The 24,036-nt window shown below is 40.1% G+C and overlaps 2 protein-coding genes across 4 annotated transcripts in view; one reads left to right on the top strand and one right to left on the bottom strand.

Annotated features, from left to right (window-relative positions):
- The first annotated feature begins 2,868 nt into the window (after positions 1–2,868).
- Positions 2,869–13,511, top strand: FAM8A1 (family with sequence similarity 8 member A1). The gene is made up of 5 exons (XM_054721444.1): positions 2,869–3,651; positions 4,775–4,895; positions 6,770–6,893; positions 7,825–7,964; positions 10,119–13,511. Exons 1-5 carry the CDS (start codon positions 2,931–2,933, stop codon positions 10,261–10,263), a joined length of 1,251 nt encoding a protein of 416 aa, XP_054577419.1. The 5' UTR covers positions 2,869–2,930; the 3' UTR covers positions 10,264–13,511.
- Positions 13,512–18,247: 4,736 nt separating this feature from the next.
- The window catches only part of NUP153 (nucleoporin 153), a 68,473-nt gene continuing 62,684 nt past the window's right edge, over positions 18,248–24,036 (bottom strand). For all 3 annotated transcript variants that reach the window (XM_008146084.3, XM_028152377.2, XM_054721443.1), the window contains exons 19-22: positions 21,632–21,991; positions 20,255–20,527; positions 18,865–19,033; positions 18,248–18,534 (exon numbers count right to left, since the gene is read on the bottom strand). In XM_008146084.3, the coding sequence (XP_008144306.2) occupies positions 18,450–18,534; positions 18,865–19,033; positions 20,255–20,527; positions 21,632–21,991 (887 nt within the window). In that variant the 3' untranslated portion in view covers positions 18,248–18,449. The remainder of the gene's footprint in view (positions 18,535–18,864; positions 19,034–20,254; positions 20,528–21,631; positions 21,992–24,036) is intronic.

Genomic DNA, 24,036 nt, shown 5'->3' with positions numbered 1-24,036 from the left:
GTGTGGGCTGCTCAGGATTGCCGCTCCTTGGACATGGGTGGTCTGCTCGTTTGGCTGCTGCTCCTCGGACGGGGGCGGGCTGCTCTTGTGGCTGATGCTCCTCAGATGGGGCGGGCTGCTCATGTCGTTGCTGCTCCTTGGACAGGGGAGTGGGCCACTTATACAGCTGCTGCTCTTTGGACAGGGGCAGGCCACGTGAGGCTGCTGCTCTTAGGCCTGGGGTGGGCTGCTCGCGGGGCTGCTGCTCTTTGGACAGGAGTGGGCTGCTCACGTGTCTGCTGCTCGTGTGTTTGCAGTGCCCTGGGCTGCTGAGTCTCCTTCGCCAATTCAGGTTGGATGTTATTCATTTCAGCTGTTCTTTCTATCTGATCTGGGAAAAGGCTTGGGACACATCTGTCTGTTCTGCTGCCATTTTGTCTCCCCTGAATTTTCCTTATGTTTTTTTCTGTCATATCCTATATAATTTTCTTAAAATCTTAACAGTTTTAATAGGACTTTTTCAGTATTGACACTGTGCAAGTTTTGCATTTGTAGTTTGGCCCCACCTTCTTGTATTTTGTGTTTGTGCAGTTATCTGTCATCTAGTTTTGTTGCAAATATTTTCCCATGCATTTTTGGTTTCACTGTATACTCTGTGTTTATGTGGAGATTCAAAACTCATGTATAGCCACATTTACAGAATCCATTTACATTTTGACTCATGAATACTCTTTCTACATCCCTAAGCCTTTAATCCTTAGCTGAGTATGATGGGAAGGAGCTAGGGTTGATCAGGATGTTGTTTGAATTTGCAGTGGTGTATTATTGCAACCTCATTTTTGAGTTATAATTCAATTGGTTATAACATTCTAGGTTATCAATAGTTTCCCCTCAGTAATATATATTTTGCACATATATTTTTATTTTTGAAAATTTGGCTTCCAATCTAAATGTTACTTCTTTGTAGGTAGGTTATATTTTAACTGCTGCTCTTAGGATTGTCAATTTTTTTTCTTTGCTTACATTCATCACATTGTATGTTATGTTCTCAACACGTGTTTCTTCCATCTAAAGAGTCATCTTTCTTCAATTCTAGAAAATTATTGGCCAACATTTCTTTGAACTTTGCCTCTCTTCTCTCTTTTGAAATGCCTTTTAAATGTAGAACCTCTTAATTTGTTGGTTACATAAGCAAGTTAAAATTAGTTTTTTTAGCACTAAAACAGAAACACTCTTACTTTTCTCAAAGGCAAAGTCAGAGAAAGAAAAAAAGAAGTGATCCCTGAAGTTATCATTTGATTATCTATAACTAGATATCCTTTAAACCTACTCCTCTACTTTTTAGTTATGCAAGTCAATAAATTCATTTATTATTTTCTTCATCAAAACAGTTGCAACTGGACTTCTGACAATTGTAACCAATAGTCCTGATTAAATGTCTACTTGTGAGTGGCACTGTGCCAGCTACTATATAATCAGTGGAGTTCAAAACAAAGTCCATGTGTCCAATAACCACAATATTTCACTTGTTTCATGTCATCTTCATTTTTTTGTTCCTGCCTCTCCTGACTCCACCACGGAAACTTGGAATGCTTGTTTATTTAAACATTACACTTCCTGTTTATTTTAAAACCAAATTTGTATGGGTAACCTTCCTAGCTATATGCTACCATGACCTTTCCCTTATTTTGGATTCATAGTATACTGATATTGTCTAAATAGGTCTTCAAATGTGAGGATTAACCCCCCCACAAAAAAAAAAGAAGAAAAAAAAAAAAAAAAGCCCTTAACGACAGAGGAGGACCCAGCTGTGCTCGCCTTTCGGAAGCATTCCCACACTTTCCCCCTCTCCCTCTTCTTACCCCTCGGTTCATTACCTTTACCTTTCTCTCTCCTAAGCTCCCAGGGCCCTTCTCTTGCCCCTGTAAATTGTTTCCTGAGCCCATTTCTTCTACAGCTCACTTCTACTTCTGTGATTTTCTAAATAAATTTTCTCTCCTAGTTTAAGTCTTCAAGTACGAGGTTGCTAAACCAAGGTCTGGTCTGACTCCCCCAGCCTAACACCTGGTGCTGTTCTCACCACCAACACATATACATATGGCTATCACTTAATCAACTTAAGGACCTAGGAAAGTGTATTAAAATACAAATATACTCAGAGAAGGCTCCAAAGCCCTGAGATATGAAAGGTCTTGCCTTAACAGAAAATAAAGGAAAAGACACCAAAGGTGGGGACACTGGATTTGAGGAAAGGCAAAATTTTGCTGGAGCGGTAGGCTTCTGTCTACAGCAGTGGAAAGTAAGATTTTAAAAGGTTAGTTCCAGAATGACAGTCTAGCTCTTAAATCAGCATAATCCCTCTTCTCTTACAACGAAAATCTCTGCGGCTGAGCCAAACTAACCTGACCAATGTCCGTTTAATTTGGTTATTAATTCCTTCTTAAGGGATACGTCTCGTACCTCCTTGCATACAAATGGCCGAGGACTATTTGGAATGAACACAAGCGGAAATAAGCAATAAGCCCGGTAACAGAAAAGGCGACGCTGACCCCCGGGAGCTCTCTAGGAAATCCTCTCCCTGCGTTAGCATCCCTCCCGGGCCGGCCAAGTCCACATCGCCTGGGACCAGCCGGAGAGGCCTCGGCCCGAGGCTTCCTTAAAGCCTTAGAGGCGGGCGTTGGTGGGCCCCAAATCCATACCCTGAGGACGCCCAGCAGAAGAGCCACTAGACCCCCGGCCTGCGACAAGGCACGCTGCCCCGCCGCCCTCTCCCTCCCACGCCTGCTCCGCCCCGCCCCCGCGACGGCCACGCTGCGGAGGGCGGGGTTTCCGCTTCCGGTGGCGGATTGTTGACGCCCTTGGCTGCTGCGGTGGCGACGGGGCGGTTGGGGAGGGGCTAGCAGGGAAGGTAGAGGCGCCGCAACCAGACAGCGGCGGGTGCTGCTGAGACGATGGCAGAGGGGCCGGAGCAGCCGCGAGGCCGCCCCCCGGGACAGGGCGACGGTGGAGGGGACCGCGAACCCGTCCCTTCCCTGAGAGGCCCTCCTGCCGCCCCCGCCCCCGCCCCACGCCCCCGGGACGGGCCGCCAGCCGAGCCCCAGGCCCCGGGCCGGCCTCCCGCCGCGGGCCTCCCGCCCCCTGCGGCGGCCGCAGGGGAGTCGGAGCCGCCGCGCGAGCCCGGGATGCGCGAGGAGGCGGCGTCCGACCCCGGTGCGGGGCCGCGGGAGCCCGCGGGCTGCGGGGCGCCCGAGGCCGCGTCGCCGCGGGAGAAGCCGGCGCGGCTGAGCGCCCGCGAGTACTCCCGGCAGGTGCACGAGTGGCTGTGGCAGTCCTACTGCGGCTACCTCACCTGGCACAGCTGCCTGGCCGCCCTCCCAGCCTACTGCGGCCCGCAGCTGCCCGCGCCCAGCTACCCCCCGGCGGGCGCCGCCCCTCCGGCCGGGGCGCCGCCGGCCCCGCAGCCGGGCTACTACAGCCCCTTCTACTTCCTGAGCGCCGCGGCCCCGGCGCCCGGCCCGGGGGCGGCTCCCGGCAGCGCCTCCCCGGCTCCAGCCCCAGGCCTGGGACCCCGGGCTCCCCACGTCCAGGGGGCCGTGCGGGCCGCCCCAGTAACGAGGGTGGGGTCCGCCGCCCCTTCTCGAACCTCGAGCGAGACCGGCCGCCAGGCAGCAGGTGAGCGGCGCGAGCGAGAGGCGGGGCGGGGCTGCGGGGACCGGCCCGGGCGGCGGGGCCGGGTCGGTTTTACCCGCAGAACTGCGGTGCGCCCCCGACGCGCGCTCCTCCACCCGCGCCGGCTGCCGGGTGCCCGGGCCTCAGATGCCCACGGTGCACGGAGGGCGGTGCCGTTTCTTTTCCTTTAGACCTGGCATTCCGAATCGACTCCCTTACTCCCGAGACTTCACCCATGTAAAGGAATCTCTGCTCCTCAGTTATCCTCTAGATTTCCACGCTCTGGAGGAGGAGACTCAGCTGAATGCTCAGATGGCAAACCTGCGTGGGGGTGGGGGTGGGGGTGGGGTGGGATGGGGGCTAGGGAGTTGACAGCGATGCTGGAAATAACAAGACGTGGATTTATTATAGAATATGTAATATAGAAATAACAATATATTACTTTTATATTAGGTACAGTGGAACTGATGGACATAAAAGGAGATTTATGTAAATACAAATGGAGTTAGGAACCTTTGGGCCTAGCTGAGTGATCTTTATGTTTTCTGTTTACGTCTGCATGGGAATTAGAATATTTTGCATTAGTTATACTTTTTAGTTTATCATTTAGTTTCTGTTTACTTTATTCAGCTACAGATATATGAGATTAGAATAAGTTCCTGAATTTGATCCCATTCAGAATTTAGTATGACAGATTGATTTATTACATAGAAAGCAAGACTAAATGAATAAGAGGTAACAGGGATTTAGTTTGTACTAATTGTCTATACATAACATTGGTTTTTACTAAAAATATTTAATTTTGTGTCATAGGCTTGTGATCACCTGGATTCTCATTTGAGTCCCTAGTGAAATGCATGGAGTACCTTAAGTAATTAAATTTATCTGTGAAATCACTTTTTAAACAATGGTGAAAGCAAACTTTTAAATTCTTCATAATAGTGGAGTAGTGTTGCTGTATTTTAATGAAATGTACTTTCAGTGGAGCCAATGGTAGTGTTTGTTGCAAGATTTTTTTTTATTAGTAAGTTGTATCTTGACTTTACATTCCCCATTTGTTTACTTAGGTTGGGTCCCAAGGCCTGTGAAATTATTAGTTTTCCTAACTTTTTTTTTTTTTTAACAGGCAGAGAGTATGTTATTCCATCCTTGGCCCACAGATTTATGGCAGAGATGGTGGATTTCTTCATTCTCTTCTTTATAAAAGCAACTATTGTCTTGAGCATTATGCACCTCAGTGGAATAAAGTAAGTTAAGACTATTTGCAGAAAGGTTTATTAAAACCTACTATCTAGAGATCTCGTTTTGTTAAGTTCTTTTTATGGCCTGCATGTGACTGTATGGACAATTGGTTTGCCAGTGTCATGATTTATTTATAGGAGCTTTGTGAGATTTTTTTCTTGTTTTAAGAAATAACTACAAAAAAGAGATTAACATTAATAAATTCTGCCAGATCTGTGGGAATCTCACCTATCAAAAGTATGTAAAAGGAGCCCCAAGCCTGGCTTGGTTTTATTCAGCTATTTCCTTAGGCGGAACTCATTTCCCTCTTACTATGCATAAAGAGGTTTTGGTAGATGAACTATTAATAATCAGCTAGATGGCATTTCCAAATGGGATTGCTTCTATTATCAGGAAAGTCCCCAAGTGAACTGCAATGTAAGCCATTTGTTTGAATAATCCTCCCTTCACATTAAAATTCATCGTAATTATTACTCACTGAGTACTCTCTACATGTTAGGCACTGAATTCCTCTTTTCTTCAGAACCTTAGACTGTAAACGCCTTATTTCCTCCATGAATGTCCCCTCCTCTAGATAAGAAATACTCTCCTTTATTGGGCTTGCTGGGTACTTTTGCTTCTGGGTTCCCAACTTTAGTCTTCTCGCTAAGCCCCTCTATGACTAGACGAAGGGACCCCCTCACTGAGCCTTTAGATCCCAAGGCCAGCATTCTCACCCCCTTTAATGCTCTAAAAACTGTTCTGATCTCAGTGTCTTCTCACCTCCCCCTTCCCAAAGAACTACTTTCTTTTGAGCTCACCTCTTTATATGGATTCTTTCTTAATCTTACCACCAGTGTGAACCACAGAGGTTAATATCTCCATTGTACAGAGATTGAAATTTGGGTTTACAAGAAGTTAAGCCCAGAATTTATTAAGTTACAAAGGTAATAATAAGTGACAGAATCAAGAAACAAACCCTTGTCATCAAATTTCAGGGCTCTTTCCAGGAACCTCAATGTTACTGTGGTTCCTTTCTGTCTCTTCCTCTCCTACCCTCTACATATCCAAGTATCAACTCCTTTCTGTTGAATCTCCTGAATAGCCTTCAACCCAAACCATTTTATTTTATCATCATTGCTTTTTCCTAGTCCAGTTACTGTCATGTCTTGCCTGGATAATGGCAAAAATTTTCTAACTGGTATCTTAGTCTTGTCTCCTGTTTTATCTCAATCCAGTCTCTGATATAAAACCAAAGAGATCCTAAATTGATTCTGCTCCTTTCCTGCCTTAAAATCCTTCCTTCAGTGGTTCCTCATTGCCATCAGGTAAAGTTTTTTTTTCATATGGTTTAACTTTAAGTAAGATGCCCTTATTTCTTAATCATTGTTACCACTCATACTTAAGATTTGAGTCATATCAAACTGCTTATAGCTTCCATCATTCTCTTCCAGTTTTTCTCCCTTGTTAGTCCCTCTCTCTCTGAAACTTCTCCCTTATTAGTCTGGCTAACTTCTCTTCATCCTTCAGATCTCAGCTTAAATGTCACTTCTGGGAAGCTTCACAAGTTAAATGTGCCTGGTATGTGTTTCCATAGTACACTGTAGTTTCCTATTGCAACTCTTCATCTCACTTTATTATCACTTACTGTCCTGCCCTCCCTGCTTGGTTAGAATCCCATGAAAGCAGAGGCCATGTTGAATTCACTCACCAGGGCTAGTACAGTGCCTGCTCATGATAGTGCTGCCTATTTGTTGAATAAGCTAATGTTTTGTGAAACACCTAAAGATTAGCTTAGAATTTGAAATAAAGTTTGTGACTAACACTAATGGGGAAAAAAAATCAAAGCAACTGCTCTGATAATTAATGCTTTATAACCCAACACTATTATTTTGTATAGGGATATCTCTAAGTTTGCTATGCATTATATAATAGAAGAAATAGATGAAGACACATCAATGGAAGACTTGCAGAAAATGATGGTTGTGGCTCTTATATACAGATTACTAGTTTGTTTCTATGAGGTAAGCTACTGACTTCAGCAAATATTAATATTTAACTGTCTAATTTTAGTTTATCAACCCAAGACAGGAAATCAATGGAAATTTAGTTAATCGTGTATTTGTCAAATGTCTATTTTTTTTCAAATTTGCTTTAACATAAAACTTCTCAAGTTAAAAACAAAACCTTTCTGCCCTGGCCACCGGTGTGGCTCAGTTGGTTGGAGCATCATCCCATGCACTGAAAGGTTGCCAGTTGGATTCCTGGTCAGGGCACATACCTAGGTTTCAGGTTCAGGTCCCTAGTAGGTGCGTACCGGAGGCAACCATCTTTCTCTCTCTTTTTCTCTTCCATCTCTCTCCCCCCACCCCCTCTAAAATCAGTAAAACATATCCTTGAGTGAGGATTAAAAAATAATGTTAAATTTTAAAACTTTCTGAGTGGAGACATTTTATAATTTCGTTGTAATATATTTTAGTCTCATGGTCCAAAGATATATTTATAAATTGGTTGTGCAAATTGTGATGTATTTTTTCATAGAAACAACTGGATCATAGAGAAATATTACTGTAGACAACTGGTAGTATTGAAAATGATCTCCAATATCATCAGTAATACGCATTAAAAGGTTAACCTTTGAGTATTTAGTGAAATTCCTCCAACTTGAAATTTTTAAAACATGAATAATATGGCAGGAAAACTTAAAATTGGTGTGGTTGAGCCCTAGCCAGGTAGCTCAGTTGGTTAGGGGGGTCCTCCCAGTATGCCAAGGTTGTGGGTTCAATCCCCAGACAGGGCATATACAAGAAACAACCAATGAATGCATGAGTAAGTGGAACAACAAATAAGTATTTCTCTCCCTCCCCTCTTCTTTCTCTAAAATCAGTTGGAAAAAAATTAAAATTGGTTTGGTTGAGCTAGTAAATTATTTTTAAATTATCCTTCTTTCCTTAGATAATTTGCATTTGGGGAGCAGGCGGAGCTACCCCAGGGAAGTTCCTGCTGGGGCTTCGAGTTGTGACATGTGACACATCAGTGCTTATTGCACCAAGTCGGGTTTTAGTGATTCCTTCCTCAAATGTTAGCATTACAACGTAAGTTCTTTTCTTATCTTAATCTACTATATACTTATAAAAATTATAGATTTTTAATCAATAGAGTTCATAAGTTTTTGTACCATTTAACATAGTATTTTTAAGATGTTGGTATTTTTTTTCTTCATGGCATCCTATCTAATAAGAGTAATATGCAAATTGACCATCAGTCCAACACAAGATGGCTGCCCCCATGTGGTCAAAGATGGCTGCCCCCATGTGGACACAAGTTGGCCACCACAAGATGGCCAGCAGGGGAGGGCAGTTGGGAGGGACCAGGCCTGCAAGGGAGGGCAGTTGGGGGCGATCAAGCCTGCAGGGGAGGGCATTTAGGGGTGACCAGGCCAGCAGAGGAGGGAAGTTGGGGGTGACCGGGCCTGCAGGGAAGGGCAGTTGCGGGGGACCCAGGCCTGCAGGGGAGAGCAGTTGGGGGGACCAGGCCTGCAGGGGAGAGCAGTTAGGGGTGATCAGGCCTGCAGGGGACAGCAGTTAGGGGTGATCAGGCTGGCAGGGGAGTAGTTAGGCATCACACAGGCTGGCAGGGGAGGGGGGAAGGGGTGATCAGGCTGGCAAGCAGAAGCAGTTTGGGGCAATCAGGAAGGCAGGCAGGCAAGCAGTTGGGAGCAAGCAGTCCTGGATTGTGAGAGGGATGTCCGACTGCCCGTTTAGGGATCAGGCCTAAACGGGCAGTTGGACATCCCTCAAGGGGTCCCAGATTGGAGAGGATGCAAGCTGGGCTGAGGAACATCCCCCTCCCCCATGCATGAATTTCATGCACTGGGCTTCTAGTACTTTAATAAATGGGCTTATGTTTATTAAGTTTAACCCTTTGCACTCGCTTTTTTCTCGATTCCTTTATTCTAATGCTAACCATGTCGAGTCACACTCGACATCCGAGTGCAAAAGGTTAAAACAGAGTTTGAGTGTTTTTCAGTTATATGATTGTAGACCCTTCTTCAGTACATATTTTCAAGAGAATCATTTTATGAAATTTGTTATAATAATGAAAGGATGATTTGGGTGTTGATGCTATCTATGCAGTGCTCCATGCCTAGTTTTTTAATTCTCCAGACTTCTGGATAATAAATGGGTCAATGACTGATCTGTCTTCAGTCTCCATTTGGTAATACATGTCATCAGCCCATTAGAATAGGCAGTAAGAGTTTTGGAAACTGTACATGCATCCTGCTTGTAATACTCCCAAGAGGCTGTTAGCATCTGCCTCTGGGGCAAGGTACAAATAGTGATAATGGAAGTTGTGGAGGTGAGTAGGTGGTAATCATTTGAGCAAAACAAGATACTGGCTGGAACTGCTGCCAGAATGATTAGAGCTGGATTGTTAATAAAAGAAATATGAACAAGACTAGAAGAACTTTTGCTGACATACTCAAAATTTCCTTACAATTTTGTTTATAATAATCCTACTATTAATATCAGTAATAGCTAATGTTTATTGAGCATAAACGTAAAAACAGCGCATATGTAATAACTAATTAAATCCTAACAACCTTACAAGATAGGTACTATGTGTATTCTTACCCCTTTTACAGATGTGGAATACAACTTGTGATTGCTAGAAAGTGGATCTGATTGCTAGTCTGGATCCAGAGCCCACTCTTAGCCACTGTGCTTTTCTGTAGCCTTTGAGGCAGAAACCTAACAATAATAGGATAAGTCTCCATTCTAAGCTATTGTTGAAAGCCTTTTAAAGCTTTTTTAATTCACAGGATCCCACAAAGAAAAGAGCTGATAAAAGAATACACAGTAATTTAAAATGTTAGTGCTTCATAAAAGGTAGAAAATGAGACTGCAATAAGCACACTCAGTTTAGAAGATACAGAAACACAGGAATGAGTGACTACAGAAAAGTAAAGGAAATAGTTTTCTTCTGGCAAAATATTAGAAAATACTGTAAACTTTAGTTCACATTGTAAGATATTACTGCTTTTCATGTGAATGTTCTAGTCTTTTATGTTGAAGTCTTTAGAACTAGCTGACATGGTTTGATAGGATACTTGAAAATAACTCAGATATCAAAGGTAAAATTTCAACTATGAATGTTTTAAATACATACTTTGAACTTGATAGGAAGATACTCATCTGTATGTGGTATGTATACAATTTATCTGATATTTTTTCCTTTTTTATTTTTAGGTCCACTATACGAGCATTGATCAAGAATTTTTCTATTGCTTCTTTTTTCCCTGCTTTCATCACACTGCTGTTTTTTCAGCATAATCGAACAGCCTATGACATTGTAGCAGGAACCATTGTGGTAAAAAGAAATGGGGTCAGATGATGCCCCCAAAAGCCCTGAATTCCATACTTTCTGGAATGATGACAAGACTAAATTATGTATCAAGGCCATCAGTATCCCTGGGTTACGTTAATTGATGATTTAGAAATTAAAGCAGTCACTCCAGTGTGATACAGGTGACTATTCTGAAAGTATTGATTTTACTTGAATGCCAAAGAACTTTTCCAGAAGAAAAACCTGTTTGAATTCAAGTGTTAAAATTTTAGATCAAAAAGAAGGCAAGTGGCTTCATAATCAACAATGGACAAAATATACTAAGTTCTAAGGCATTAGAATTTGCTGAAAGCATTTTCAGCTTTGAAATCTTGAAATGAAACTTTAAAAATTTATTTTGGTTTATCCCAAAATGATGGAAAATGTCCAGTTGTGTTTTATAAACACATTATTCATCTTTTAGTTAACACTTCTTGGGGAAATTGTTGTCTTTGCTTTTTGGGGAGAGTGGGGACACAAATTTGATAATCCACTTATCTCCCATCCCAGGAGGTGGTGAGTTAGCTGCAAGAGAAAGGGGCAAGTGAGGCAGGCCTAGCAGTTCCCTTACCTAAAGTTTTAAAATCTGCACTGCAGTTTACTGTGGGAATGATGTAACTTTACAACTATTGTTAATGCTTCAACATGTATTTTGGGGCAAAGTTTTGCATGATGATGAAAAAGTATTGTCATATTTGCTATATTAACATTGATTTTTTTTTTTTTAAAGAGAAGCTAAGATAGTGATTGCTCTTAATGGGGAGGGGGGATAAATTTTCATTGTAAATTTAACATAAAATTCATGTGCAAGTATTTTCAGTGCCCCAAATCAAACTATAAATATGAGGGGAGGGGAATTACTTCCATCAAATTGTTGCATATTTACTGTAAAACAATATTCCCAGTATGTGTGCAGCATGAAGAAAGTATTAGTGCTTTTCAGTGTTCTGAATATAACTTCTCTCTACACACAGGATATCTACACACTAGTTTCGTTTTACATTTTATATAGTTCCATAACTTTTGAAACGTCAAGTTAAATAATCTGAGTATTTCATGATTAAATATGGTAACCTGTGAAATATTAGCAATTTTCCCATTATGGACTGTTCTAAAACAAGGAAGAGTATCATTTCCAGACATAATTCTAAGTTCTTTGGTTGTGTGAGCCAAAAGCTTGTATTTTGGGCCTGCCATGGATGATGTTTTGAAGGAAATGTTAAGCTAAGTAACACTGTGTATTGCTATTTTATTTTCCTATTGAAGCAAAGTTGTTTCAAATGTGTGGATGCTTTGATAGATGATCCAGTTAGCTGTGTTGAGAGTTTTGTTTCTTAGACATTTCTCCAACTCTGATAGTTTTCAAAAAACAAAACACTAAATTGTGTTGGACAGTTCATAATTAAATTGCTTAAAGGGTCATTCTAGGCTTTATTTTTGGTGTTAAGTTTATTAGCAAATGGAAGACATGTCTATCACTGTATCAATTTTAAAGTGGGTTTTCCTTTGATATTTAAAGCTGAAAATATTCACAGTTAATGGTTATAGAAACCTTAACAGTATCCTTATACCCTTTGTAAAACTGCATAAACCATGTTTTTTCAAAATAAGTTATATTAAAGACAACATCACAGATAGCCTGTCAGTTAAGTGTATCATAGTATTAAACGGATCATTCACTTGTAACCTCTGGGAAGTTGTTATGGCCCTTCACAATAAAAAGTAATAAAACTAAAGTTTTATGAGACTAGAAATTAGGAAATGTTACATAAACTTACCACTTAGTATGTGCATATATATGTGCACGCACACACACATTATTTTTGGCACTGATTGAAATTCAAGTTGAAATGCCCTTCAGTCATGTAATTCTGGAATTTACCTTCAATGTATCATTTCCTCAGGTATTGGATGGTTTACCACCTAGCCTATTTTTATTTATATAGTAAAACAGAGCAAACAAGTAGTCTGGTTTAATTTGTTACACTTAAAACATTGTACATGTGTAGATTCATTTAGATCCATCTCAGGATTCAAGTTATACTATGTATAGTATTATTTTGTCTGCTTTTACAACAACAACAAAATACAACTCTATTTATGAAGTCAGCCCTTAGGAAAAGATTTTGATTCCCAAATAATTGAAAAAGTGACAAAACAACAGGGAGGATGGAGGAGCCATTTTTTCTCTTGGAGTTGTGAAGAGTGGAGAATCCCTCTTTTCAGTACTTTATATTTATTTAGTATATGTCTTATAGAAATGCTGATTTTCTGTGTCAAAGTATAATTCTCATGCTGAAGCTCTAGCCTAAAAGACAGTTTTCATAGTACAAACGTTATTCATCACTTTTATAACATAAGCAAATGACACAAAAATTAGGAGTCAAGCTGAGAACACTTTCTATGAATGTCCTCTAAAAACCACAGAACACTGTTAACTTTAGGCCTCTAAGAAATCACAGTACACATTACCAAAGGTAACTTGTCTAGTTCATCTTGGGGAAGTCTGACACTAATATTCCTCTTGGGCCTAGAGTAGGTATGTGTGTGATGACAAGCCTTGCTTTTAGACTCATCTGTGACCACAGAAATAAAGCCAACACTTCTTACCTTTACTTTAAAATATTGTCCAACTGATACTTGAGTAGGACTGGTTCAAAAGTTACTTCTACCTAAACATTTACCTTCCAGTTTTACCAAATATTTAGGATTGCAGGAAAATGTATTATACTAGAGAGCCACTTTGTCTGAATCATAAAAATGCATCTTCAGTGTTTTTTGTTTCAAGTGGTAGTAAAATGTTTTAACTCTAAAAGAAAGATGTTCCCTTTTGTTTCACTAATGCATTAGTATTTCCAGCAAAAAAGTGGGAGTTGGAAATTTAATTTGTTACTTGGGAATAAAGGGCTTTTTAAAAGGAATGGGGGCATTAAATATTTTCATTCTGCATCTATCCCAGGCTCTATTTTAAAGAATATTTCTAAATAACAGTATTCCTAAAATCTGACAAGTACCATTTCAATTACTTGCCATTCCCCACCTCCCATACCAAAGTTTGAAATTTCTTCATGTACTAGTACTTGACTGGGTGAAGTTTGTCATTTCTAACTGTATATATCCTTGCAGCCATTATAGTAGGGCTTGACCCACAAATAATATCTGATGGCCTGGCCTATAAATAAATACAGCATTCTATTTTTAATAATTTGTATGCCACCAATTTGTATTCTTTGTCTCAATAAATCCTTGGTCACCAATGATTTTGTATTTTGCCTGTTTCTTTGAGGTTTTAGAATCTGCAAAGGGAGAACTTCCTTCCAAATACAGCTTTCTGCCTTCAGGGTGGCCACAGCAGTCAACTAGAATGCTTTCAGAAATAGAGGACTACCAAAATCATCATCCACTTTTGGAATATATTATCTTAGCAAGTCATTCAAAAGTTGCCCATAGATGATTAGGCTTAATGTTAAACTTTCCTGTCTTTAAGTGGTTAATCATTTCAACTATAATGCAACATAGTAAGGACCCATACACTTGAGGAACCAGAAATTCAAGTCACATAGCTAATAAATGAGTCAGCTGGGCAATTTAAATCTAGTTCTGATCTCACAAGCATTTCCTGTTCTAAACTTTACAAATCTAGAGGACAGAACACAAAACAAGTTCTTCAAGGGCAAAGATAATGAAGGATAAACTCAAATGTAGCTTTATGACCTGGTCTGAGTCCTGTAGACAGACAAGGTGCTGTTCTGAGCCCAGCCCATCATGGAACTAGAATGGACTTCTGAGGTAAGTTTATGCAAGTTTCCTGGCCCCAACCCGTTTGGCTCAGTGGATAGAGCATCGGCCTGCGGACTGAAGGGTCCCAGGTTCGATTCCGGTCAAGGGCATGTACCTTGGTTGCGGGCACATCCCCAGTAGGGGGTGTGCAGGAGGCAGCTGATTGATGTTTCTCTCTCATTGATGTTTCTAACTCTATCTCTCTCACTTCCTTGTAAAAAAATATTTTTTTAAAAGTTGCCTGTATTATCCTATATAATAAAAGCCTAATAAGTAAATCAACCAAAGGGCGGAACGACCAGTAGCTATGATATGCACTGACCACCAGGGGGCAGACGCTCAATGCACGAGCTGCCCCTAGGCCAGCCAAGGTGGGTGCCAGCAGAGGGCCCCCTGATCACCCTGCCAGTCGCCCCACTGAGGGAGGCAAGCGGTGGCAGTAGGTGGCCGGGTCACTGAGCAGGTGGCACCAGGCTGGCCAAGGTGGCTGCCAGCAGAGAGGGGGTGGGAGGGCCCAATCGCCCCACAGATCAGCCCCAATTGCTGGCCAGGCCTAGGGACCCTACTAAGGAAATAAAGGCACTGACATGGTCATACTGCAGCTGTGTGTAGCTGGACCCAACACACCCATTTCATTTTTACTATACCAAATTTGTCAATTTCCATTAAACACAGAGGCTAGCCTTTGTAAAATTTCCATTGAGTTTCAAACTTAATATATAAACAGGCCCAGGAAATGACATGGAGTCATGTCCTGCCTAATGATGTTTTGGTCAACAATAAACCAAATGTACAACAATGGTCCCCATAGATAACGGAGCTGAAAAATTCTCATTGCCTAGTAATGAGATAGCCATTATAATGTTATATCATGATGCATTACAACTACCTACAGTATTCAATACAGTAACAGGTTTGGAGCCTTGGAGCAACAGCGACGGTGTGGAGTAGGCTATACCATCTCAATTTGTGTAAATGCACTACATGATGTTTGCTCAATGATGAAATTACCTAATGACAAATTGTTCAATGTATCTGGGGTCAAGTAACGCATGACTGTACTAATTACAGCAACTACAAATTCTTCCCAGGCTAAACCAGAAAGTTTAAGGCTTGATTATAAATTGTTAAAATTAGTCCACCACTTTTATTTCAAATAAAATCTTAACACAATTTCAGGGGAGAATTTCTAGCAAATAATAAGCAGCTGGGTGGCTCAGTTAGTTGGCACATCATCCCATACACCAAAAGGTGGCAGGTTCAATTCCCGGTGAGGGAACATACCTAGGTTGTGGGTTTAATCCCTGGTCAGAGTGCGTATGACAGGCAACCAATCGATGTTTCTCACATCTGTGTTTCTCTCTATATCCTCGGATGAGGATAAAGAAAAAATAAGCAGCTATGCCGAAACCGGTTTGGCTCAGTGGATAGAGCGTCAGCCTGCAGACTCAAGGGTCCCAGGTTCGATTCCGGTCAAGGGCATGTACCTTGGTTGCAGGCACATCCCCAGTAGGAGGTGTGCAAGAGGCAGCTGATCGATGTTTCTCTCTCATCGATGTTTCTAGCTCTCTATCCCTCTCTATTCCTCTCTGTAAAAAATCAATGAAATATATTTTTTTAAAAAAATAAGCAGCTAGCTTAAAGACAAATTTTCCCACTGTCTGAATTTTCTTAATGCCTGAAATCATAAATTACTCAAAACAACCTAGTACTTCAAGTGGCAAGTCCTCCAGTGCTTATTTAATGATGCAGATTTCTGGACTCTGCCCAGACCCAGTGAATTAATCTCTGATGAGAAAGAAGGTCCTAGAATATACATCTGACACAAGTTACATTGATATACATTCAGTGAGAACTACTGACGAAATTATATAAACAAACCTGGTTATTCAATCTTTCTACATAAGGCTTTTCTCTCTTCAGAGATTGTTTTCAGTTAAAAACAATTCCTCCTCAACCTGGCTGGTGTGACTCAGTCGGTTGGGCTTCGTCCCATGCACTGAGAGGATGCAGGCTCAATTCCAGGTCAGGGCACAGTAGGAATCAGCAGATCAATGTTTCTCTCCCCCCTCCCTCTCTCTAAAATTGATAAGAACATATTTAAAAAACAAACAACAACAAAAACCCCCACACAATTCCTCATTGGTCCAGCATGAAAAGTGGGCCAATATTGTTTTGTCATGTTTCCCGCTCCCCCGGCTTTCCACAAGCAGGCCCCCAATTTTTACTTATGTATGGAACATATAAGCTATCATAGCCACAGGGAGTGTTATCAGAAGTGGTTCTACAGCCTGAGCCAGTCTGATAAGGAGATACCTCTGCTGAGCTAGAATATGAACAGGTTGGAAGTTACAGCTGCTACCATGAATGAACTCGTTGCCATATGCAGCCTGAGAATTTCAACCACTGAGATGGAAAAAAACAAGTTCCAAGCCCTGTATACTTCAGTTCAGTTGGGGGGGGGGGGGGGGGCAGATGATTTCATTTTTAAGCAAAGCCACTTCATGGCTTTCAGTCACTTGTTTAAAAAATAAAAAAAGATACTAAGTAAAAGAAAACCTTTCTAGCACAGCAGAATGCCTAATATTCCCATCCATATGGGCCTAAAGAATGGCTTAACCTGCAATTTAGTTAGGCATTAACTTCTCAGCAGTGAAACCACAAATTTCCAGTTTACTTCTTCTAACCTTCACCATCACAGATCCATATCAAATGTGTATTATGATACGAAATTTCTACCCCAACACCAGCATGCGATGATGGCCTAATATATTTTTAGTATGAAATATTATCTTTTCATTATAAATAACACCAAAAACCTAAAACATTTTTAAAGTTCTGAGTTTGCATTCCAACCACAAGTTCAGCAAAATAAAAGTCAGCACAATACACCTGTGCATCCAACTGAAGAGTAACATTACCCAATGCTGTCTGCCACCGTCACCACCTCTTCTCCACCCAGCTCTTACGGGCCACAGAAAAGAGATCCAGTTTTTAAAAAATCGCTAAAATAACTTTTTACAAGTTACACAAAAGGACCACTGAAGTTTTGTGGGCCATGTATCTCCAAGAACTCCATCAAAAACCAGTGTCTAGTCACCTATCAAGGAAGGTACAAGTACAAACAGAAATGACTGTGTGTTTATTTCCAACTTTTAAAAAGGTACGTCAATTTATATGCAAAGTAGGCATGATTCCTAGCACCAGACAAAAAAAGCAGGTACCTTCAATAGGTTGTAAATTCAGACACTTTCCCAATGACTTAGGAGTTATCCAAATCACTTAAAAGCATTCTCTGAAGTTTACCTTCTAACTGACCATTATTAATTAACCTTTATAAAAAGGTTCCCTTCCAGAGTTAACACTAGAACAAAAAGAATTTCACAATTTTTTATTGATGGCATTTATCCCATGGTTTAACATGTTAATTATACTGTAATAAACATGGCTTTAATATTAAACTTTTCCTTATTATCCAAAGTCACCACAGTCCATTTCAGTAAATATATAAAAATATATGCTTAATACTTTGTACAATACTGGTTTTTGGTCCAAACAAAACTGGATCAGAAAAGCCAATAAATTCACTTTAAGAATCCCCAATTTTTTTTTAAGATTTCCAAATGGATTTAGGCAACTTTGAATAATGGGATTTACATAATAAAATCTGAGACAAGACTAAACAAACAACAACAAAAAATTCTAACACAAAATTAAAATTTCAAGTTCACAGATTTATGTTATGCCAAAAAGTACAGAAACAAAATTGTATTTACACAAGTTTCATAATAAAATAATGGAAAAGGCAAGACAGGTGATAGAAGAATGAAAATATAGAAATAGCATATAATTATTAAGTGGAGAAGGAACTAGATCTAACAAGTCCTTAGTATGGACCATTCTTTAATCAGGCTTCCTCTATCAGAAAATTTTAGTACACAATACACCCAACTCACTCACTTCACACATACACCAGCACAAACTCAGCATAGAAATCATTCATTTCAACATCCTCTAATCTATACAGAATTCCTCAGATATAATTACAATATCAATGCGTTCCATAAACGCATATCAACGCACATAATGGTGCAGACGAAGAGGTTCTATACAAAGCCATTCACTGAGCGGGCTCCATTCCTGAATTCAGCCAGCCTAAGCCAAATCAGTGAATAATTTGCTGGATCATAAAATATTTTCGCTGAAGAATCAGTCATCAGTCTATTATTTATTTTTAAAGGGCGTGGCGAGAGGTGAGGGCAGGGCTTTTGTAAAGAAAGAAAGAGGAAAATTCCAAAATCAAAGAAGTCCTTAGGCAGATTGACTTCAGGTAACTCCAGCATGTAGTACAATCCAGTATCTAAAAGCAGGACACCAGCTTTTGTTAAAACTTGTGTATAACACCACTCCAATATTTATTTCCTGCGTCTAACAGCAGTCTTTATCTTGCGACCAGAAACTGAAGTTCCAGAAGAAGAGAACATATTTTTCCCATTTGACCTGTGAAAAATAAAAACTTCAAAATGTGACATGATGCTCAAAATTTTAGAGTCATAATATAACTCTAAAATGTGACCAGTGGCAAAGGGGGGAAAGAGACATTGTTCAAGTAAACATATTTCCTGCCGCATAGGACACATACACACTCTGCTCTTTTTTTCAGATCCTCCCAAACTATAATATGGTAAATTGATATTAGAGAACATACTTGCCCCTTTACCTAAACTACACTGCACGTTGGTGATTTTAACAACAGAACACACATACATTCATGCATAAGCACACATCCTTACCATGCTAAATTCTCCATTTCAACAAAAAGTCTCTTACCCCACTGTAAATGAAGCTGACGGCTGATTAAATGGAAAGCCCCCTGAGCCAGAAGGCTGGGCTGGGGCTGCAGGTGTGCTCGGATTCGCACCAAATTTGAATACTCCTGACGGATTGTTGTTTGTGAAATTGAAATTTGTAGTGCTGCTGCCAAACTGGAAAACTGAACCTACAATAGTTGAAGCAAAAAAACATTAAAGTAAAAATGATAGTTTTTCTAGAAATGACTCTGCCCTTTAATGCAAAGTACAGTAAAGGGTTAAGCTCTCTTATGACCATTTAAAGAAAACCGAGTATTTTCTCCACTGTGGATCTTCAGAAAGTCCACAATGGAGAAATGCCTTCAAAATTATCAAAATGCTTTCCAATCTAAACCTATATTCAACCAAAAATCTTACCAAACATGGGAGCAAAATAATGATCCTTTCAGAAATGTTTGGTCTCAAAATTTTCTTCTCTGAGTACTTAAAAAAAAAAAAAAAAACACTGGAAGGTCTGCTCTATCAAAACATGGAAGTGGGAAGACGGTGACACCAAGGAAAGAGATGCTTTTTAAGAAGAAGCTACAGGGAATCTCCAAGGTAATTGGTAAAAAGGATCCCCAAGACCTCAGTTAAACAGCAAGCCTCTCTAGAAAGCCTGGTGGGAGGAGCAGTTTAGAACATTCTGGGAAACTTCTTTCAGATCCTGAAAAACAGCCAATGTGCTTGAAAATATCGAGAAGAGATCTATTCAAAGAGGGAATCATTAATGCCAGAGAAAACAAAATTTTGTGTAGGAATAATCCCAGTAGACCATGTGACATTTCCATACTCACAATATTAATCTAACTGTTCAGTGTCACTGTATATGTCATTACAGGGTGGGGCAAATGTTCGTATGGAAAATAACACAATTAATAAATAACAATGCCCCCCCCTGTATAATACATGTGATTAACTATATTAAAAGAACACAGAAACATTTTTTTAAATATACAAGTGAAAAGGTTTGTGTCATCAAATAGGAAGTGTCATGAGACAATTCGGCTGGACTGTCCCAGGAAGAGTACTAGAGCTGAGGCATAAATTCCTGAAGTAAATCTAATCACAAAGAGAATTAGAAAACACCATAGTTAAAATCTAGGCTAGAATGCCCCAAAAGCCAGAAGGGGAGAAATGGGATGTAATGAATCTAATATCTAATTCAAAGAGTTAAAAAATGCTTAATGTGCCAAAGTTGGGAGTGTGGTTTATAATTAAGACTAAACATACACTTCTCTAGGCTACTGAGTATGACAGACAATTTAAAAAAAGGCATGCATGTTTCAAAGTTCAAAGAAAAATATCACATCTAAGACATACTAAAACTAAGTACAGATACAAAGTACATAACTAGTGCACACACTCACCGGAATTCGGAGCTGTTCCAGAGCCAAATGCAGACTGACCAGGCTGCTGTCCAAACACAGGAGGCTGGCTACTGCTTGACACTGTCCCAAAAGTAGGTGGTACAGCCTGAGAGCCAGCAGAAAATAAAGCTGCTGAAGATGATATAGATCCAAAGCCTGGGGGATTTGGCTGGCTGGCACCTTGACTTTGTCCAAATGTTGGGGTCTGGTTAGCACCAAATGCTGGACTGGCAGATGGTGCTGAAGGTCCAGTACCAAACACAAAGGAGCATCCTATAGGCCCAAAGAATTATGTAAATCACCAGGACAGCTAGAGATAATTCTCAAGAAATTTCTAAGAAGCCAAAAGCAAATTCCAAGCTTCCTTTCAGATTCTTATCTTGCTGGAAAAAATCCCACCAATTTTTGAATAATGATTATAAGAATTGTAAGAATGCAAATCTCTTTACCATTGTTTAGTAAAACAATATAGAATCCACATAAACAAAAACTTCACCCTAGCCCTGTGGTCGGCAAACTGCGGCTCGCGAGCCACATGCGGCTCTTTGGCCCCTTGAGTGTGGCTCTTCCACAAAATACCACGGCCTGGGCGAGTCTATTTTGAAGAAGTGGCGTTAGAAGAAGTTTAAAAAATTTGTCTCTCAAAAGAAATTTCAATTGCTGTACTGTTGATATTTGGCTCTGTTGACTAATGAGTTTGCCGACCACTGATCTAGCCAGTTTGGCTCTGTGGATAGAACATTGGCCCTTAGACTGAAGGGTCTCGGGTTCAATTACTGTTAAAGGCACGTACTTCAGTTGCAGGCTCGATCCCCATAGGGACTCATACAATAGGCAACCGATTGATGTGTAGCTCTCTCTGTCTCTCCCCCTCCTCCCTACCACTCTCTTTAAAAATCAATGGAAAAGGTGTTGGGTGAGGATTAACAAAAAATAACAACAAAAAAACTATTAACGAAACTCCCCACCTTCATAGTGAAAGAATTTTAGATGGAATATATCGAAGACAACAACTAACCCCATCAGAAATTTACCACATGCAGAAATCAGCTAATGTTGTATCATGTACACACTGCACAATGAGGACTAATGTCTCATAAAATAATCCCGGGTCTGGTTACTTACTTGCAAAAATTAAAGTTAACACTCTTGCTGAAATTGGAAAAACTGCTCCCAAGAGTTAATTATGTTAAACTTAAACACAAAATGTACATTACACCACAGAGTGAATAACTACAACATCCCAAGTATAGAATAGGTAAAGGCACCCATGCCATTTTGTAATAAGCTGCCATATTAATTCCTAAGAGTTGATATACTCATGATTAAGGCCAATCCAAGTACACATATGGGATTTTTGTTCTTTTTTAAAAGTACCTGAAGAGCTAGAAGTGGTTGTAGCTCCAAAGTTAAAACCAGAGGTTGCAGTATTATTACTGCTGGCTCCTGGACCAAAGACAAATGGGGTAACAGCTGTACCCGAGCTGGATGTGGTTGCTGGTTTGCTCTCTTGAGGAAACAGCAAAGATTGTTGAGATGTACTGGATTCAGCAGGGTTACCAAAGGCAGAGCTGCTCACGGGATTGGTGGTCTGTCCAAACACAAAGGCACCCACTGGTGCACTGGATGAAGAGGTGGAACTACCAAATAGGCTGCCACCAGCCGAAGTGGCTGGTGTACTTGAATTAGAGGAACTGTTGTTCAAGAAACTAAAAACTGCCTTTGCTCCACCTTGATCTGTAGGACAAAAAGTAAGAAACAAAAATTTTTAAGAACAAGTAATCACAGAAAGCATTTTTTCCTATCCTACAATCAAAGAAGTCATTAGAAAACAGAAATTTTTAATATAGATTCATTTGTGCCCTAGCCTGTTTGGCTAAGTGGATAGAGCATTGGCCTGTGGACGGAAGGGTCCTGGGCTCAATTCTGCTCAAGGGCACACGCCCAGATGGCAGACTTGAGCCCCAGTGGGGGGTGGCAGCCGATCAATGATTCTCTCTCATCATTGATGTTTCTATCTCTCTCCCCTTCTCCCTTCCTCTCTGAAATCAATAAAAATATTTAAAATATATATACTATATATGTATATATAAACTTATTCATCGAATGGGCATATCTGTTATATTAAATTTTGATGTAGTCAAATAAATTCATCTTATAGATTTTGTCTTAAAATCTTCATCGTTCAGATTAATCAAAATATGCCTTATATTTAGATCTAACTGTATAGATACTGTGTTTGGATAACAAATTCAGACAGTGGAAGATACCTGAATCATATTTACTTTTATAAATATGATTTGCAATTTATGTTAGCAGGATTGAAACTTCAATTTAACCAAATGATAGCTAATTTTCCTGCAGCATTTATTGACTAGTGCATCCTTTGCTCACCTTTATGACATATTAAATTCCAAATGTATGTGTTTCTGACATAGTTATTGTTACTAAACTGATTTAATTATAGCTTGACAGTGTGGTTTGATATTTAGTAAGGCAAACCTATCTGTGTGCCTGCCCTTCTCCCCAAAATTTTTGTGCATTTTCCTTCTATATAAACTTCAAGATCCACAACAATTCCTCTAAGAACTGAAATTATATTGGGGGTTGGGACTGGGAAGGAGAGAAATATTCTCACTCAGGAACAAGTATTAAATATGTTTTTATTATGTTAGCATGTAAAAGGTTCTGTAGCTTTTATAAAATACAAATTTAAAATGTTAGAAAATACAAGTGAAATATCTCGTCCAACACTTTACTGCTGATTTTGGAGGAAAGCTATTAACTTTTATATGATGATCCTGAATCCAACCACCTTATTGAAGACTTTTTTTGGAAACTGTTCTAATAACGTCTGTTTCAATATTGTCTACTAAACATGGCTGGTCACTTTATTGCAGTGGTTCTCAACCTTTCTAATGCCGCGACCCTTTAATACAGTTCCTCATGTTGTGGTGACCCCCAAGCATAAAATTATTGTCGTTGCTACTTCATAACTGTAATTTTGCTACTGTTAATGAATCGTAATGTGAATATCTGTGTTTTCCGATGGTCTTAGGCTCTACAGCAGCGGTTTTCAACCTGTGGGTCGGGACCCACAGGTTGAGAACTGCTAGCAGGGTCACCTAAGACCATCGGAAAACACAGATATTCACATTACGATTCATTAACAGTAGCAAAATTACAGTTATGAAGTAGCAACGACAATAATTTTATGCTTGGGGGTCACCACAACATGAGGAACTGTATTAAAGGGTAGTGGCATTAGAAAGGTTGAGAACCACTGCTTTATTGTAAGGACATTAGCATGGGTTAGGAAAATGGAGCTAACATTTTAGCTCACTTTCAAGTCAATATATAGGAGGCTTAAGAGGTCTATTTCAATGGAAACAGTATAGAGCAGTGGTCGCCAACCAGTGGTCCGCAGACCTCTGGTGGTCCATGAGGTCCGAAAGGTTGGTATAGAGAGCCCATGATTAAATTTGGTTAAACCCTATCTCATATTTATTCCTTTCCAAATAATATATAATTTAGCTTTTATTTTCTTTAAAGGGTGTTTTTCAATTTCCAAGTAAAAATTCAATACACAAAAAAGCTCACATCTATTTATTGTATTCATACTATTTTTTAGGTTTAATTTTGATTGTGTTTCCAACTTATTATTCCAAAATATACATGGGTGTTCAACTTGATTCTCTGCTTACCTGAAAAAATCTATATTTTGCCCTGTGTTGGATGAAATTTGGCTGGTTACAGAATTCTAGGTTCAAAGCCCATTTTCA

Source organism: Eptesicus fuscus, chromosome 9, assembly GCF_027574615.1.
Source record: "Eptesicus fuscus isolate TK198812 chromosome 9, DD_ASM_mEF_20220401, whole genome shotgun sequence".
Lineage (NCBI taxonomy): Eukaryota > Metazoa > Chordata > Mammalia > Chiroptera > Vespertilionidae > Eptesicus > Eptesicus fuscus.
The sequence above is the reverse complement of the archived record's forward strand: the minus strand, read 5'-3'. Positions and strand labels throughout refer to the sequence as shown.

Excerpts from the sequence above, each read along its gene's own strand:
- FAM8A1 (XM_054721444.1), top strand. The coding sequence starts at position 2,931 with ATGGCAGAGGGGCCGGAGCAGCCGCGAGGCCGCCCCCCGGGACAGGGC. Across the intron at positions 6,894-7,824 it reads TACTAGTTTGTTTCTATGAG|ATAATTTGCATTTGGGGAGC; the intron begins GTAAGCTACTGA and ends TTCTTTCCTTAG. Across the intron at positions 7,965-10,118 it reads TCAAATGTTAGCATTACAAC|GTCCACTATACGAGCATTGA; the intron begins GTAAGTTCTTTT and ends TTTTATTTTTAG.